At 37.1% G+C, this 15,702-nt stretch overlaps 1 protein-coding gene across 3 annotated transcripts in view; it reads right to left on the bottom strand.

Moving 5' to 3' along the window:
• Nucleotides 1-15,702, bottom strand: part of LOC122804679 (exportin-1-like) — an 873,344-nt gene that overhangs the window by 130,031 nt on the left and 727,611 nt on the right. For all 3 annotated transcript variants that reach the window (XM_044074681.1, XM_044074683.1, XM_044074682.1), the window contains exon 22: nt 938-1,072. In XM_044074681.1, the coding sequence (XP_043930616.1) occupies nt 938-1,072 (135 nt within the window). The remainder of the gene's footprint in view (nt 1-937; nt 1,073-15,702) is intronic.

Genomic DNA, 15,702 nt, shown 5'->3' with positions numbered 1-15,702 from the left:
TTTGAAAAAGAAAAGTAGATGCCCACTTCAACAAAAGTGCATTTCAATGAAAGTGTACTTTCGCTGAAGTCTAGTCACCAGACTGGCTGAGTAAAACAAAAATAAAACACAAAAAAACCCCATCTTTTGCAGGGGGGGCAAGCCTACCTGCGCCCCCATGTGGGGGGCTGTGCCCCCCCACCTACTTAAATATACCAACTCCAAGATCGCACTACAGCGAGGAAAAGGGAATATTCCCATTCCGCACTGTATTGTGATCTCCGTACTCGGTTTTCGAAGTTTCAGTACTTCGAACAAGTGGTCTCACACAAGTGGGTTTTGAAGTACTGCAACTTCGACCAACCAAGCAGACCCATATATATATATATATATATATATATATATATATATATATATATATATATATATTTATATACATATATGCATATACATATAGATAATATCTCAAAAGACACACACACACACATGTGATATAAAAGTAGGTGTGTGTGTGTGTGTGTGTGTGTGTGTGTGTGTGTGTGTGTGTGTGTGTGTGTGTGTGTGTGAGAGAGAGTGTGTGTGAGTGCGCGTGCTCGTGTGTGTGTGTACGTGCATGTGTGCGTGTGTATGTATGTGTGACATAGAAGATGACAAATATTAATACAAGGTTACAGCAATCAAGTTTTTTGAAGGAGAATCTATGAACCAATTACTTTTCGTCACAAACAATGTCAGCAAATTTAAAGTGGGAGGAGTTACATAAGGAGCAAAGTACTCTTGTCACCACACAAAACTCAATCCTCATTTTACAAATTAGTTTTTTTATGGTATTCTTGTTATTGTGTTCTTTCTAAGTAACTCTCTGTCTTGATACCCCAAAGAAAAAGCCATTCGGCTTGTCTTTTATACTGATGATTGTTGTGTAAGCAATTAAAATGTCAGTTTCACCAGCACTTACCAGATGCATGGGAGGTATCCGTAACCACAGACAACATGTGCTGCAGAATATCCAGAAAGAAGGCCTCATAAAAGCTTTGTGACACAGAGTCATCCTGGGACACATTCTGGAGCAAAGTGTTGAGAATGGAGAGCCCTGTAAAAAAGATCACAACAGACAAAACTGATTAAACAAAGCAACGTAATACAGATCTCTTAAAATTATATCATTCACCATTCAGTGTTTTATATAACACACTTAAATATGGTAAAACCAACTGCTGAATTATGTGAGTATGTCATCCATTTATCCAAGTACAATTACCAACACATAGCAGTACCAAGTCTAATAAACACACAAAAAAATGTGCATATGGTTTTCTGACTTTTCAATCATTTAAGTGGTCAACTGAGCTCTACACAAAGTTGTGCTTCAATAACAGAAGCCAGCTGCTGTGTGTAGTAAACTTTGTAATGTCTGCAGCATGGGTGCATTTAGTAATTAACAACTGTTAATTGCATGTGTGTGTGCATATATATATATATATATATATATATATATATATATATATATATATATATATATATATATATATATATATAGATTCACTTCATAACACTGAAAACTCAAAACACTGAAAACTCAAAACTTCAGAATATAGAAGACCAAAACACTGAAACTTCAAAACACTGAAAACTCAAAACACTGAAAACACATATCATACATATACTGAGTTTAAACAACATAAATCATAGCACTTTCCACCAAGTGTAAGCAGGAAGGCAAAACCCCCTGCACCTCCCATGTGGGGGGCTGTGCCCTCTACACCCCCTGCTACTTAAATATATCAACTCCAAAATTGCACTTAGTGCAGTGAAGTGCAATCTTGGAGTTGATATATATAAGTAGCAGGGGTGGTACAGCCTCCACATGGGGGTGCAGGAGGGTTGGTGGAAAGTGCTATGATTTATGCTGTTTAAACTCAATATATGTATGACATGTGTTTTCAGTGTTTTGAGTTAAGATTTTGAAGTTTCAGTATTTTGAGTTTCTGAAGTGAATATATATATATATATATATATATATATATATATATATATATATATATATATATATATATATATATATATATATATATATAGATATATACATACATACAGACACACACATCCTCATAAAGGTTTAATTTAACATGAAAGATTATTCACAGACTTAGTAGTGAACAGTAACCAAAGAAAGTGAAAGTTGCCGAATCATGAAATGTCGATTCTTTAAATATCATGATATTTATAGATACATTATAGATTAGCTTCACTGTTTACTGACAAGTAGAATTAACACACGCAGTGCACTGGTGCAGTATCTCCACCTCACAAAGAGAGGTTCTCTGGTTCGATTCATGGCTAGTGTGCGTTATGTGTGGCGGCTGGAGCCTGCATGTGCTCTCTGGATCCACATGGGTTTTTCCTGGCTACGCATATTCTCTTCCACCTCTCAAAAACATATAGTAGGTGAACTGTTGTTTTCCAAATTGCCTACAATGTTCCAAACTGAATCTAGCTTTGTGAATTCTGATTTGGTGAGTTATACTTTAAGTTATATCCCTCACAGACAGACACACACACATATGTATTACTCATACATCCAAGCTCAAACACAGAAATGAAACCCTAGCCACTTTTGCTGCATGTATAATTTGTTTAATCACCTTGTGGTGGTTTACTTATGCATTACTAACTTCAGATCTACTAACATTTCATAAACCAGCTTGCTGATTACCAGTGACACCCATCGGGCTGCTAAAAGGCTGTGTCATGTTCTTGAGACATAAGACCTCTTGAGCATTAAACTGCTTCAAAAGTTAAAGGCTCTACATCTCTTCTTTCACTACATCCTCTTTACAGCTATGTTATGTGGGCAGTAATACAGGTAGTAATGTCCATCAAAGTCATAGAGACTATACAGTTAGCTGCCCCCCTTTTCCCACACCAGGTAGTTGGATTTTTTTCCAGTACTGACACTGCAGTGTAGAATAAGGGAGATGCTGAACTCCTGAATGTGCTGTCCTTTGAATAAGATGTCAAACCAAGGCCTCCTCTGACTGACTTGGTGGTAGCTCAGGTGGATATAAAGGATCATATGGCTCTTACCAAAAGGACTAGGGGTCATTTATTTACATACAAAAAGAACTCTTACTTACAACATACTACAAATGTGCAAACATACAGCTATAAAAATTCATTTACACATATTCATAATTTTCTATACAATCATACTAAATTTTTATACCCATTAGATCCTCACTCTTTTTTCCATAATCACCATCTGATTTTAATATTGTTGCTAAAATCCATTTACCATTAAACATAATGTCATTTTTTTTAATTCCATATGATCCATAGGACTTAAAATAACTTTTTTAACTATCCTTTTAACATATTATTTACCTCTAGTCTTATAATATCTATATTTAATCATATCCATGTTTTTTATCCATTTCTTTTATATCTTTGAAAAAATCTTTACATAATTTTCCCCATAACTTTTTTTACTCTTTTACATTTCAAAAAACATGTTGCATAGTTTTTATTTCTTGACAACGTAAGCATATTCTATCATTTTTCTTTATATATGTCTGTTACACCCTACCACTGGACTAGTAATTAAGGAGCCAGAATCCTCACAACTGGCAACAGTGGTGGATGTACACTGGGAGGATGACAAGTACACACACAGTATTTCCAGATGCAGCTCTCTGCATCAAGTGCAATTTCCCTTAGAACACACAGAGACCACAGTCAGTCCAGGGCTGGTTTCTCCCTCTTTCTCCATATCCCAGATAAGACTCCCCACTGGCACTGCTATAGAGTTGAGATCTCAGCTGACTGGCCAAGCCAAGACCTCCAGCACCCTCTCTGTCCAAACAGTGCTTCGTGTCCCTGCCCAAGTAGCTGAGACACACACACACACACACACACACACACACACACACACACACACACACACACACACACACGCACACACACAGACACAGACACACGCACACACAAGCACAACTGGGAAAGCCTGGCACAGGTTTACTAGCTATGCCCCCTTTTGCCCAGACTATAAGGGAGTTATCACTGCCACCAGACAACTCCTTATCAGCTACTTTAAGACCATTAACAAAGAGTGTCCAATATTACAGTGTAATATTAATATTAATACAAATGGTAGTTTGACCAGCAGCAAGGCTATTAGGAGTGGCCCACACAGTGTCACCAAATAAATATGCAAGTACTCTCAAAACATAAATATCTCTACACAGATCAGCCACAATGAAATGTTTAAATATATTTAATAAATAATAGAAGAACAAGAAAAATACTCAGCATATATTCACCGTGATATCAGAGTTCAGAACCATAGGAATATTTAAAACAACATTGCAGGACAGTCTCAAATAAATAAAGAAAAATATCTGAACTAAGCTTTACTATATTCCTGTCTGTATCTAAGAGAGTTACTATACCCTAGAAACTTACTTAAAGAGTAAGGCAGATGTTGTGGTAAATGGTTCTTGTCAGGTCTGAGATAAAATACAGAATGTGCTGTCTCTCTGAGAGTTCTCAAATTATTATCTCATATATTACTACGGGGATAACTTGCAGAATGACATCATTTCTTGTCATCTGATTCTATCCCAGGTGAAACCCCCACTGCTGGAAGCTGGCAGTATTTAGCATCTACCTGTGAAAATAAATAGACCTCAGATCTTTGGCAGATGCTGGAAGTCATAAAACAATTGCATTCCTTCATACTTTCAGATGTAGTAATCAGTTCACTCCAAAGACAATACAAAAAACTTCTCAGCACAGACATTATGTCTCCAGCCTAGCATATAAAGTAATTTAATTTCAGCTATTTTTCTGAAGTTAACCTCCTGTAGTCCAGTTTCCACTGTTAAAATATATATATTTAAAAAAGTTACAATAGTGCATGTACAGTTCTGTTCTACTCCAGTAGGGCACACTGTGGTCACAATTTAAGCCCAGCAATTATAAAATACCTTTTTAACACATATGTCTGTTCAGACCAGTTTGATATACACATGACATACAGTTCTAATACATTTGTAACACAATCATCTTATATAGATCATGTTGATATTCACAAATGACATATAATTATTTACAAAATTCCAGACAGCTGTGCTGGCAGTATCTCTCTTTGTCACTATGGCATATTTCCTTTTACTGGTAATTCCTTTATAAAAGATCTCCACAAAAAATATTGCCATTCTACTTTCTGATTACACTATAACTTCTCTATTTATGCTAATTGTCATATAAAACTCCAAGTATTTCTTAAAGGCATAATGCAATGAAATACTTTAAACATAAAACCAAAACTTAAAATATAAATACATACATATATAAACATGTTTAAAAACACTTCAAAGCAAGAATAAAAACAAGTATCTAAACATATCAGCATTCAAAAGCATCATTTCATCTGCACAGAGGTTTATTCTTTAAAACTGGTTTTAAAGGAATATTTTCATTTAGACCATGTCCTGTAGTTGCCCTGAGTCTAATTATCTATCTAGCTTCCAAATTCTCAGTATGTAAAGTTCTATCAGTTTTCCCTACATAAAATTTTGTGCAAATATTCCATGTAGCAAGGTAGACTATATGCTGGGAATCACATCTAGCATAAACGCTGAAATTGTAAATTTCATAAGTGACAGGATGCTGAAAAGATGTACATGTATTTATAAAGTTACAAAAATTACATTTACCACAGGGTCTGCTACCTCTAATGGTACTTAATGTATCATTTTCCTTGGGAAAACTGATAGAACTTTAAAAGATAGAATCAGGGAACACTTATATCACATAAGGAAAGGCAGTACCTTTAATGCCCTTGCCAGACATGTTAGTGATACTAGTATGCAACATATTTTTTCTTTTAGAGCTATAGGTAGGATATTTGAAAGCATACAAGGAGGGGGTGTTAAGATACATACTGAGAATTTGGAAGCTAGATGGATAATTAGACTCAGGGCAACTACAGGACATGGTCTAAATGAAAATATTCATTTAAAACCAGTTTTAAAGAATAAACCTCTGCGCAGATGAAATTATGCTTTTGAATGCTGATATGTTTAGATACTTGTTTTTATTCTTGCTTTGAAGTGTTTTTAAACCTGTTTATATATGTATGTATTTATATTTTAAGTTTTGGTTTTATGTTTAAAGTATTTCATTGCATTATGCCTTTAAGAAAGACTTGGAGTTTTATATGGCAATTAGTATAAATAGAGAAGTTAGCATCTTAATTCAGTACACCTGAAAACGCCTATTTGGTGAAAGTGCTTGTGTTCTATGTCTTTGGAAAATAAAATTTTAAAGCCTTACCTCAGTGTTTTTTTTGCTATTTCTACGAGTTTTACTTTTTATCTGAGGTACCTGGTTATAATTGGTATTCTTGTATTTTCAATATATACCACTGGGTTAATTAACCCTAAACATTCTTCCTCTTTATTTTCATACAAAACTCCCCTTTTTACTGGGTTTGATCTAGAAACCACATAAATGAAAAAAATATCAGCAAAAATTTATTTTCAAATACTGTTGGCAATATAAATATAATTGCTAAGTATACTATTTCCCCATTGTTAAATTGAATTAACAGCATGTATGTCACGCAAACTGTACAACTGTATTATATTCAACAAAGCACTACTGTGAAATTATAAACATTTTCTTTATAACACAGATTAAACTTTCAGGTATACTGCACTTCCTCTGCTGACTCGGATTACCAAAATGTTCACCTTTACAAGCACTTTTATAGTTTCAAAACTTTGTCCTTGATGAAAACATTCTTTTCCTGTATTGACACCTTCTTTGTCTGTATTCTTATCTCATCCAAAGAAAACCATTTCTCAGTAAGCTGAAATGTTCTTTTATAAATGTTCTTTCATTGGTAGGATAGTCTGTAACTTTTTCTGCTGTGTTAGCCATGTTCATCCAGAGAAAACCAGTTCACAGCATTCTGAAATGTTCTTTCATTGATAAGATAGTTGTAACTTTTTCTGCTGTTAGCCATTTCCCTTTAACTTGAATATCCGTGTACATTCAACTGTTTAGGATATTTCAACAAGCTTCTATTGTTAACGCTATTTGCACAAAAACACAATTTTTTTTGTTCCATCCAAACACATTCTGTTAAGCCAATGCAACACGTGCTATTTTAAAAATATATCACACTGTTATTATGATTATCAAACCTTTGTTACTGTGAAGGAAAAACAACAGAAACATTCAGAAGTACAATATGTCAGCGCAAGCCCATTCTTGTTATTTCTTTCTGCATTTGCAGGATCTGTATTTTTATGATAGTCCTAAAAATATATATCACACTGTCAGTATGAGAGACGGCAGTTTCACCAATACATGCCATTACTATGAGAAAAGCAGTTTTATCAAAATCATATACATGCCATTTCTATGAGGGTTACCAGATTTAATTTATATAATTCTATCAATTCCTCCTTTTTTATTTTGAAAGCCAAAAACTTTTCAATTAAAAATTTAAATCAAACTTTGAATCTTACAGAGAAGTCATGTCTCCATTGGTTATCCTACTTTTTTGCCACCTACATTAGATAAAAACAGATACCTGATTAATAGTCTTTTTAATAGAAAGTTTAATACAAATGCACATTATTATGATTAACAAACTAATGGCTACTATAGCAATTAAACTGTAATAATGTTTTTTCACCATTCTGGAAATAACCCATTTAACCAATCACTTCAGTCACTGTTCCATGTCTTCCTGGCCTTTTTCAGATACTAGTTGTATTTTACTTAAATGTTGCTTTATGGATTCTGTTTTGTCTGGAAAACAAGTACAGCACCACTCGTTGATCACAGCATAAAGACCCTTTTGCTTCTGCTGCATTTATGTCAAGACTGTAGATCTATGATTGATCTAATGTACCAGTACTGTTTCCTAATTCTCCCTTTCTCCTTAAATTTTTATTTTACCTTCAGGTAATTCTTTAGTTAATATCATTGATGGTATTACATACCCTACATAACAGGTTCCTTACCATTCCATAGGAAGACATTTATATGCTTTTGTACTGCAAATGTGGTATTCCCTAGCTGATGTGATACTGCATTCACTAACCCCTACTGGTTTTGATCCTGTCTATTGTATACATACACTTCCTTTTGGAACTGTCCTTACTTTTAAGATTGGAACATCTACCTTGTCTGGTTTACTAAAACTCTATTCCTGCTACAAATTTTAGCAAATCTTTTAGTTTTCATTCTGTAGCTTAGGGCTAATGGTCCAATTAATTCCTTTACTTTGCTCTTTGTTTATTTCTTTGCATACTTTCTGCAGGTCTTTTATCCATGGTTAATTTAACTTTAAAATACTGAACTGTTTGTGCAACTTGTGCTTTTGAATCAGTCCTGCACTATCAGTGAACCCTCTTCTAGCCCACATTACCATGTGTAGTCTCAGAGAATTTACTACAGAGAGGTATGCAGCTATTATAAAGGGTGGCTTGGTCAATTCTACCATGTTTAACCAGAAGGACATTAATAAATTCACTGATCCAAAGCACACGACCCTTCAATATTCCCTGGATGTTAAGAATATTGAGCAGATTAAATGCAAGAGATGGCAAGTTCTTTCCTCTGAAGAAGGGACCCAGCAGTTGGTTAATAGCCAGCCCATATTTACATACAAACGGAAGCCCAACGTTAAAAAATTTTTTGGAGAGAACTTGTCCTGACCTCATTTCCAGACTTCTGGTGACTCTGAAATGAGGGAGATGTCCTCAGTGTTGTTACATTGAGAACAATTACACGGGTCCCCTAGTGGACATTATTATGAAACATGCGAAAGGGGGCAAGTTTTATAGCTATTCTGAAGGGGTGGTATACATTGCGGTTTGCACTCAATATCAAGTGTTTTATGTAGGCAAAACCAGCAATGCATTCAACAAAAGAATCTATAAGCACGTATACAGTATAATGTACAGAAGGCTGATTGCAAGAGCGTCCTTGCCAGACATTCCCTATTCTGTTTAGGTTTTAAAAGATTCAAGTTTTTTTTTTATTTTGGAACAAGTAGAAGCAGCTGCCTACACAGGGGAGTGGAAGAACAAATTATTGCATTGTGAAATGTTGTCACAACTTAGATTAGATGTCCCACATTTGCCAGGGAGTAATGATGGCATTTCTACTATCAGTGAACTTAAAATGAGAGCTTTTAAGTTGTAAACAGTGTTATTCATTCTGTATTTACGTCTCTAAGATTTTCCCGGGCTTTAGTGGTCCCTGTCACCTGAGTGGGTGTTTTTGGGGGTGTTTATGAATTTCCTTAAAAAATTGTTTTTAGTTCCTATTTCATGGTTCTGATGGTGTCTTTTATACAACAGGAAAGCTTTTGTTTTGTTATTAAAGTTCCGAGTTTGTTAGGCTGCTGGTGATTGGTTCTTTTGTTTTGGATTAGTGTTTACATCAGTACTGGGTTTCCTGGTTATTTCTGTATCATGCTGACTTTTATTAATAATGGACTGCCACACTGAAGTAGTGCAGGGAGACAGCATGAAAGAGGATGGAGCACTATGATTAACTGTTTGTAACACTCTAAGAAAGCATCTCACATCATTGCCTATGACCTCAATTTATAAATGACACTAAAAGATATTAAAAAAGTTGCTGAAGTTAACATGTATTTTCATTCAGAACATCACACTACAACAGCATTAAGCAAGAAACCGTGCCCAACAGGATGTGTGTTACTCTGGAAATAACATATTTCCAGGGCTGTTCTGAGGCTTCTACACTCCTGGAAAGGCATTGTTTCCACAATAACACCACCTTGGAGGGCATTATTGCACTTAAAGAATGAGCTATCTGTTAAATTCTTTTGTATTTTTTATTAGTATATATATATATATATATATATATATATATATATATATATATATATATATTTTATATATTTTTGATGTAAAATAGTTCCTCCACCTAATGTTTCAAAGTTGATATAGTACACATAATTATTAATGGAGGAAGTACTTTGCATCAAAAATATAACTTATGTAAATATTTAATGTCTACACACACACACACACACACACACACACACACACATTCAGAAGCATAAACAGGCAGGCAGGCAGACACACAGACACACACACACACACACACACACACACACACACACACACACACACACACACACACACACACACACACACACACACACACACACATTCAGATGCACATACAGACATAGCCAGATACATATACATAGAAACACACACACACACTCAGAAGCATAAACAGGCAGACAAACACACAATCTCTTACTTAACATGCACTTAAACTTTAGGACTACTGACAGTATAAAATAGCATAACATGAGCAAATAAGAAAAAAAAAAAGAATTAAGGAAAAAAATAATTCCTATTCAGAAATGGGGCTGGGAAGGAAAAGATTGTTATGAAAAGTCTTAAATGACTAAGGCCTCTGTGGGACCAGCAGAGTCTCTCCACCACTGTCTCTGATTTTGCTTCTTACCAAGAAGACACCGCAGTATGGAGGGTGTGATGTTCACTTCTTAAATTATGTTATGCACTTAGTATTATACTCAACTAGGATCGCTTGTTTGTGTGTTTCATTAAAGGATATTCCATTTTTAACTCAACTGTGGACTACCTACTATTTTATATTTGATTATTTTGTAGCATGAATTTTAAAGTTATATTTTACAGTTCTATTTTTATTAAGTGAACTAAGTGCATAACATAATTTAGGAAGTGAACATCACACCCCCCACTCTGCAAAGTTTCTTCTTGGTTAGTTTTGGATCCAGTATATGTTGCATACTGGGTTTTTCTAAGACTTCAAGGGATACCACGGATTTCTCTTTTTGTTGTTGTTGTGATTTTGCTGCTTAATGACACAGTGTCATAACAATTTATTTTTAAAAGTTTCCTGCTGATGGACTGCCTGATGCAGTGAACACTGTCACTCTCTCTCTTTCAGTTTCTCTCATGCATGTAAACACGCATTCACACATACATATACACACACACGCACACAGTTTTATTTTCTTATTTACTTTTATTTTTTTAAATTTACAATTGCTAAGCAGTAAAGCATGCATAAAAAATGGCACCCATTTGCACTTTAACTGGTCAAGCTTTACGGCAGCATATTATGCTGCCATGAAGAGGTGGACTTGTTTTTCAGTGGACATTATCTATATAATTAAGTTCTCCAATCAGAGTGGCAATGTACAGGTCACCCATTCTCTAAGCAAGCAAACAATAATGCCTAACAGGGTGTGTGTTAATGTGTAATTAACGCTCGTCCAGGGGTGTTATGAGCCCTGATGCTGCAGGTGGAGGGCGTCTATACCCCTTGAAGGGTGTTAATTACACATTAGCACACACTCTAGAGGGCATTATTGTGCTTAGAGACTAGGCTTTCTGTAAAATTGTTGTGTTTTATTTACTTATTTTTTTTAAAGTACTATTTTTTTATATATTTTTGATGTACTATTTTTTTTATATATTTTTGATGTAAAATAGTTTCTCAGTGTAATGTTTAAAACTTGCTGTAATATATGTTAATGGTGATGGAAAAAATGTCTACGTATTTACTTTTTTTGGTTCCTTTCTCCTAAAATGTTTGGGCTGTTGCCATTTATTAGAGACTGATGTCTCTAAATGACAGACTCCACGTGGGCCAGCAGAGTAATCCAGGCTGCAGAGAGCTGAATAAGCGACTTTTCTTGATACTAAGTATATTTTTTGTTGCTTTCCACATCTGAATACCTAGCAACTGTATTTCGCCTGCCTTTCTGTTACATTGAAGCTGTTTTTACTGCATTTAACTTAATATTGCACTTGGAATCCTTGTTTGTTACTATTTGACTGTATTTGTAGCAAATTCTTCTGTGTAAGCTGTAGTAGCTGATTCATAGCATTTATAAGTGTTTGCTGTACCTGTTTCTGCCTGTTTTGTGAAAAAAAGAAAAAAAGAAAAAATATCTCTTGTTTTTCCTGCTTTACTAGTTTAGTCCAGTTTCAGAGTTGCTGATTCCTGGGCTTTGGTTGTAGTTCCTGTGTACTGTTTCCTTGCCTTATTTGGGGAAGGGAAGCTACCTTGCTTTCCTGCTTTACTAGTTTAGTCCAGTTTCAGAGTTGCTGATTCCTGGGCTTTGGTTGTAGTTCCTGTGTACTGTTTCCTTGCCTTATTTAGGGGAAGGGAAGCTACCTTGCTTACCAGTGGGAGTGGGAAGCATTGAGCTGCCTTTTGTCCAGTTTTGTGAGGTTTCAGCCAGTAACTAGTAGTTTATTGGTCGTTTTGGGCCAGTTTCTAGCTTTTCCAGCCCCTGGTATAAAACTTTCAGCTTGTACCTACTCAGCACAGACTCCACGTGGGCCAGCAGAGTAATCCAGGCTGCAGAGAGCTGAATAAGCGACTTTTCTTGATACTAAGTATATTTTTGTTGCTTTCCACATCTGAATACCTAGCAACTGTATTTCACCTGCCTTTCTGTTACATTGAAGCTGTTTTACTGCATTTAACTTAATATTGCACTTGGAATCCTTGTTTGTTACTATTTGACTGTATTTGTAGCAAATTCTTCTGTGTAAGCTGTAGTAGCTGATTCATAGCATTTATAAGTGTTTGCTGTACCTGTTTCTGCCTGTTTTGTGAAAAAAAAAAAAAAAGAAAAAATATCTCTTGTTTTTCCTGCTTTACTAGTTTAGTCCAGTTTCAGAGTTGCTGATTCCTGGGCTTTGGTTGTAGTTCCTGTGTACTGTTTCCTTGCCTTATTTGGGAAGGGAAGCTACCTTGCTTTCCTGCTTTACTAGTTTAGTCCAGTTTCAGAGTTGCTGATTCCTGGGCTTTGGTTGTAGTTCCTGTGTACTGTTTCCTTGCCTTATTTGGGGGAAGGGAAGCTACCTTGCTTACCAGTGGGAGTGGGAAGCATTGAGCTGCCTTTTGTCCAGTTTTGTGAGGTTTCAGCCAGTAACTAGTAGTTTATTGGTCGTTTTGGTCCAGTTTCTAGCTTTTTCCAGCCCCCTGGTATAAAACTTTCAGCTTGTACCTACTCAGCACAGACTCCATGTGGGCCAGCAGAGTAATCCAGGCTGCAGAGAGCTGAATAAGCGACTTTTCTTGATACTAAGTATATTTTTTGTTGCTTTCCACATCTGAATACCTAGCAACTGTATTTCGCCTGCCTTTCTGTTACATTGAAGCTGTTTTTACTGCATTTAACTTTTAGTTATGTACTCACCATAACTTCAGATGTTTGGGATCCATCTCGCCTACATTCTGACTGATGGGTTCGGAGCCGATCCCTCGGCTCCGACTCGGCACGCTTATGCCAAAGAGCGAAGTCTCTTATTGGCTGAGCTTACTATATCCCAGGATGCACCACTACCAGTCCCCCAGATCTAGTTTGTCCGCACACATGCACACATGCACGCCCTGCTTATATAACATCGTCAGATGAAACAAGATAAAACAGTAGAACTCAAACCGTTCAATCTCTCTGATCTCCAAGGCAGGGGGAAGGAGGGTGGGTATTAGGAATGTAGGCGAGATGGATCCCAAACATCTGAAGTTATGGTGAGTACATAACTAAAAGATGTTATGTGATCCTATCTCGCCTACATTCTGACTGATGGGACAGCGTCCTAGCACCTGAATCCTGGGTGGCTCACTGGAAAACACTCCTGAGTACCGTGGAACCAAATGATGCTCGCCCTTTAGATGCCACATCCAATTTATAGTGGGAAATGAAAGTGTGCGGATTTGACCAAGTAGCCGCAGCACAAATCTCCGATATAGCGAGCTTGGAATGAAAAGCTATAGAAGTCGCCATAGCTCTGGTAGAGTGAGCTTTGATAGATGTTGTAAGTTGCTTATTCAAGAAGAATAAGCCTGAGTTATACAATCTCTAATCCATTTGGAGATGGTAGCTTTTGTAATGGTTTTACCCAATTTACTGTCTGAGAAGGACACAAACAATTGGTCTGACTTACTTAAATTGATGAGTCCTGTCTAAATAGAAACGCAACTGCCTGTGAACATCCAATTTATGGAGAGTGTATTCTGCTTCATTGGAGAATTTTGGGAAGAAAACTGGTAGCTCCAGAGATTGTTGAAGACAGAGATTAGAACAGACCTTTGGGACAAAGGATGGATTAGGTCTAAGTGATACTCTATCCTTGTGGAAAATCAAGTATGGTGGTTTAATAGATAGGGCTTGAAGCTCTGAAACTCTTCTTGCAGAAGTAATTGCAACTAAGAAGGCAGTTTTCCAAGACAGATATTTTAAGTCACATGTAGCAGCAGGTTCGAAAGGGGGAGATGTTAATGCACGAAGCACCAAATCAGGATCCCACGGAGGCGCAGGATGAAAAACTGGGGGTCTTAACAGGCCCGCACCTTTAATAAAGGTCTTGCATAATCTGTTGCTCATCAATGGAGGATCCATGGATTTGTGGAATTTAGAGATAGCCGCCAGTTGGACTTTAATAGTAGAGACAGAAGATCCTTGATTAAACAGGGATGTTAAGAATTTCAAAACTTCCGGGATTGGAGCAGTGATAGGGTCTAAGCCCCTGAGTTGAGCCCAGATAGCAAACCTCTTCCACTTACTGAGGTACAATTTGTTAGTGGTGGGTTTGTGGGCTGAAGATAAAATGTGAATAACTTCCGGGTCTAATGTGTGACTTCTGACTAAGGTCGGAAGTGGAGGAGCCAGGCTGTCAACTTCAAGGAGTGTAGGGATTGATGCTGTCGTCCCGACTGATGGATTAGCAGATCCGGAGTTAGATCTAACGTCCAAGGATCGTCCACCGCATGTTTCTTCAGGTAGGGAAACCATACCTGACGAGGCCAGTATGGAGCAATCAGTATCATTGTGGACCCCAATTGAGAAGCTTTTTGAATGACTTTGGAGAGAAGTGGTATCGGAGGAAAGGCATAAAGTAGCCCTGTTGGCCAAGGTTGTGCTAGAGCATCCATAGCTGCTTCCCCTTGATGTGGAGTCAAGGAGAAGAACATTTTGCACTTCGTGTTTAGTGGTGTTGCAAATAGATCGCAGCACGGCGTTCCCCATCTCCTGAAAACCTGAGCTGCTACTGTTTCGTTTAGGGACCACTCGTGAGGAGAGAGAATTGTCCTGCTCAATTTGTCTCCCAATACATTTGATTCCCCGGAATGTGGGTCGCTACCAAGAAACGGTTGGTAGCTACAGCCCATTCCCACACCCTCATGGCCTCTCTGCAAAAGGGGTAAGATCTGGTCCCTCCTTGTTTGTTCAGATACCAGACCACCGACATGTTGTCTGTGTGGATGGCGATGATGCCCTGAGGAAGAAACTTGTGTAAGGCCTGTAGGGATAGAAGTACAGCCCTCATTTCCAACACATTGATGTGGAGAAGAGCTTCGTCTGGAAGCCAGGAGCTCTGAACTAACCTGCCCAGACAATGCCCCCCCCACCCTATCTGGGAGGCATCTGTCGTCAGGGTAACCACTGGAGAGGGAATAACAAAGGGGCTTCCTTGATTTAGATTGGATGTCTGAAGCCACCAGCGAAGGTCCCGTTTGCATGTTTCTGTAATCATGATGTGATGATTGAGGGGAAGGTCCTGAAAGGACCATTGAGTTGACAATAGCCACTGAAGAATCCTCATGTGCAATCTTGCCAGAGGAACTAAAAGAACCGTGGCAGACATT

The sequence above is a fragment of the Protopterus annectens genome, chromosome 6.part0 (genome assembly GCF_019279795.1).
Source record: "Protopterus annectens isolate FY-2018-M chromosome 6.part0, PAN1.0, whole genome shotgun sequence".
Classification (NCBI taxonomy): Eukaryota; Metazoa; Chordata; order Ceratodontiformes; family Protopteridae; genus Protopterus; species Protopterus annectens.
The sequence above is the reverse complement of the archived record's forward strand: the minus strand, read 5'-3'. Positions and strand labels throughout refer to the sequence as shown.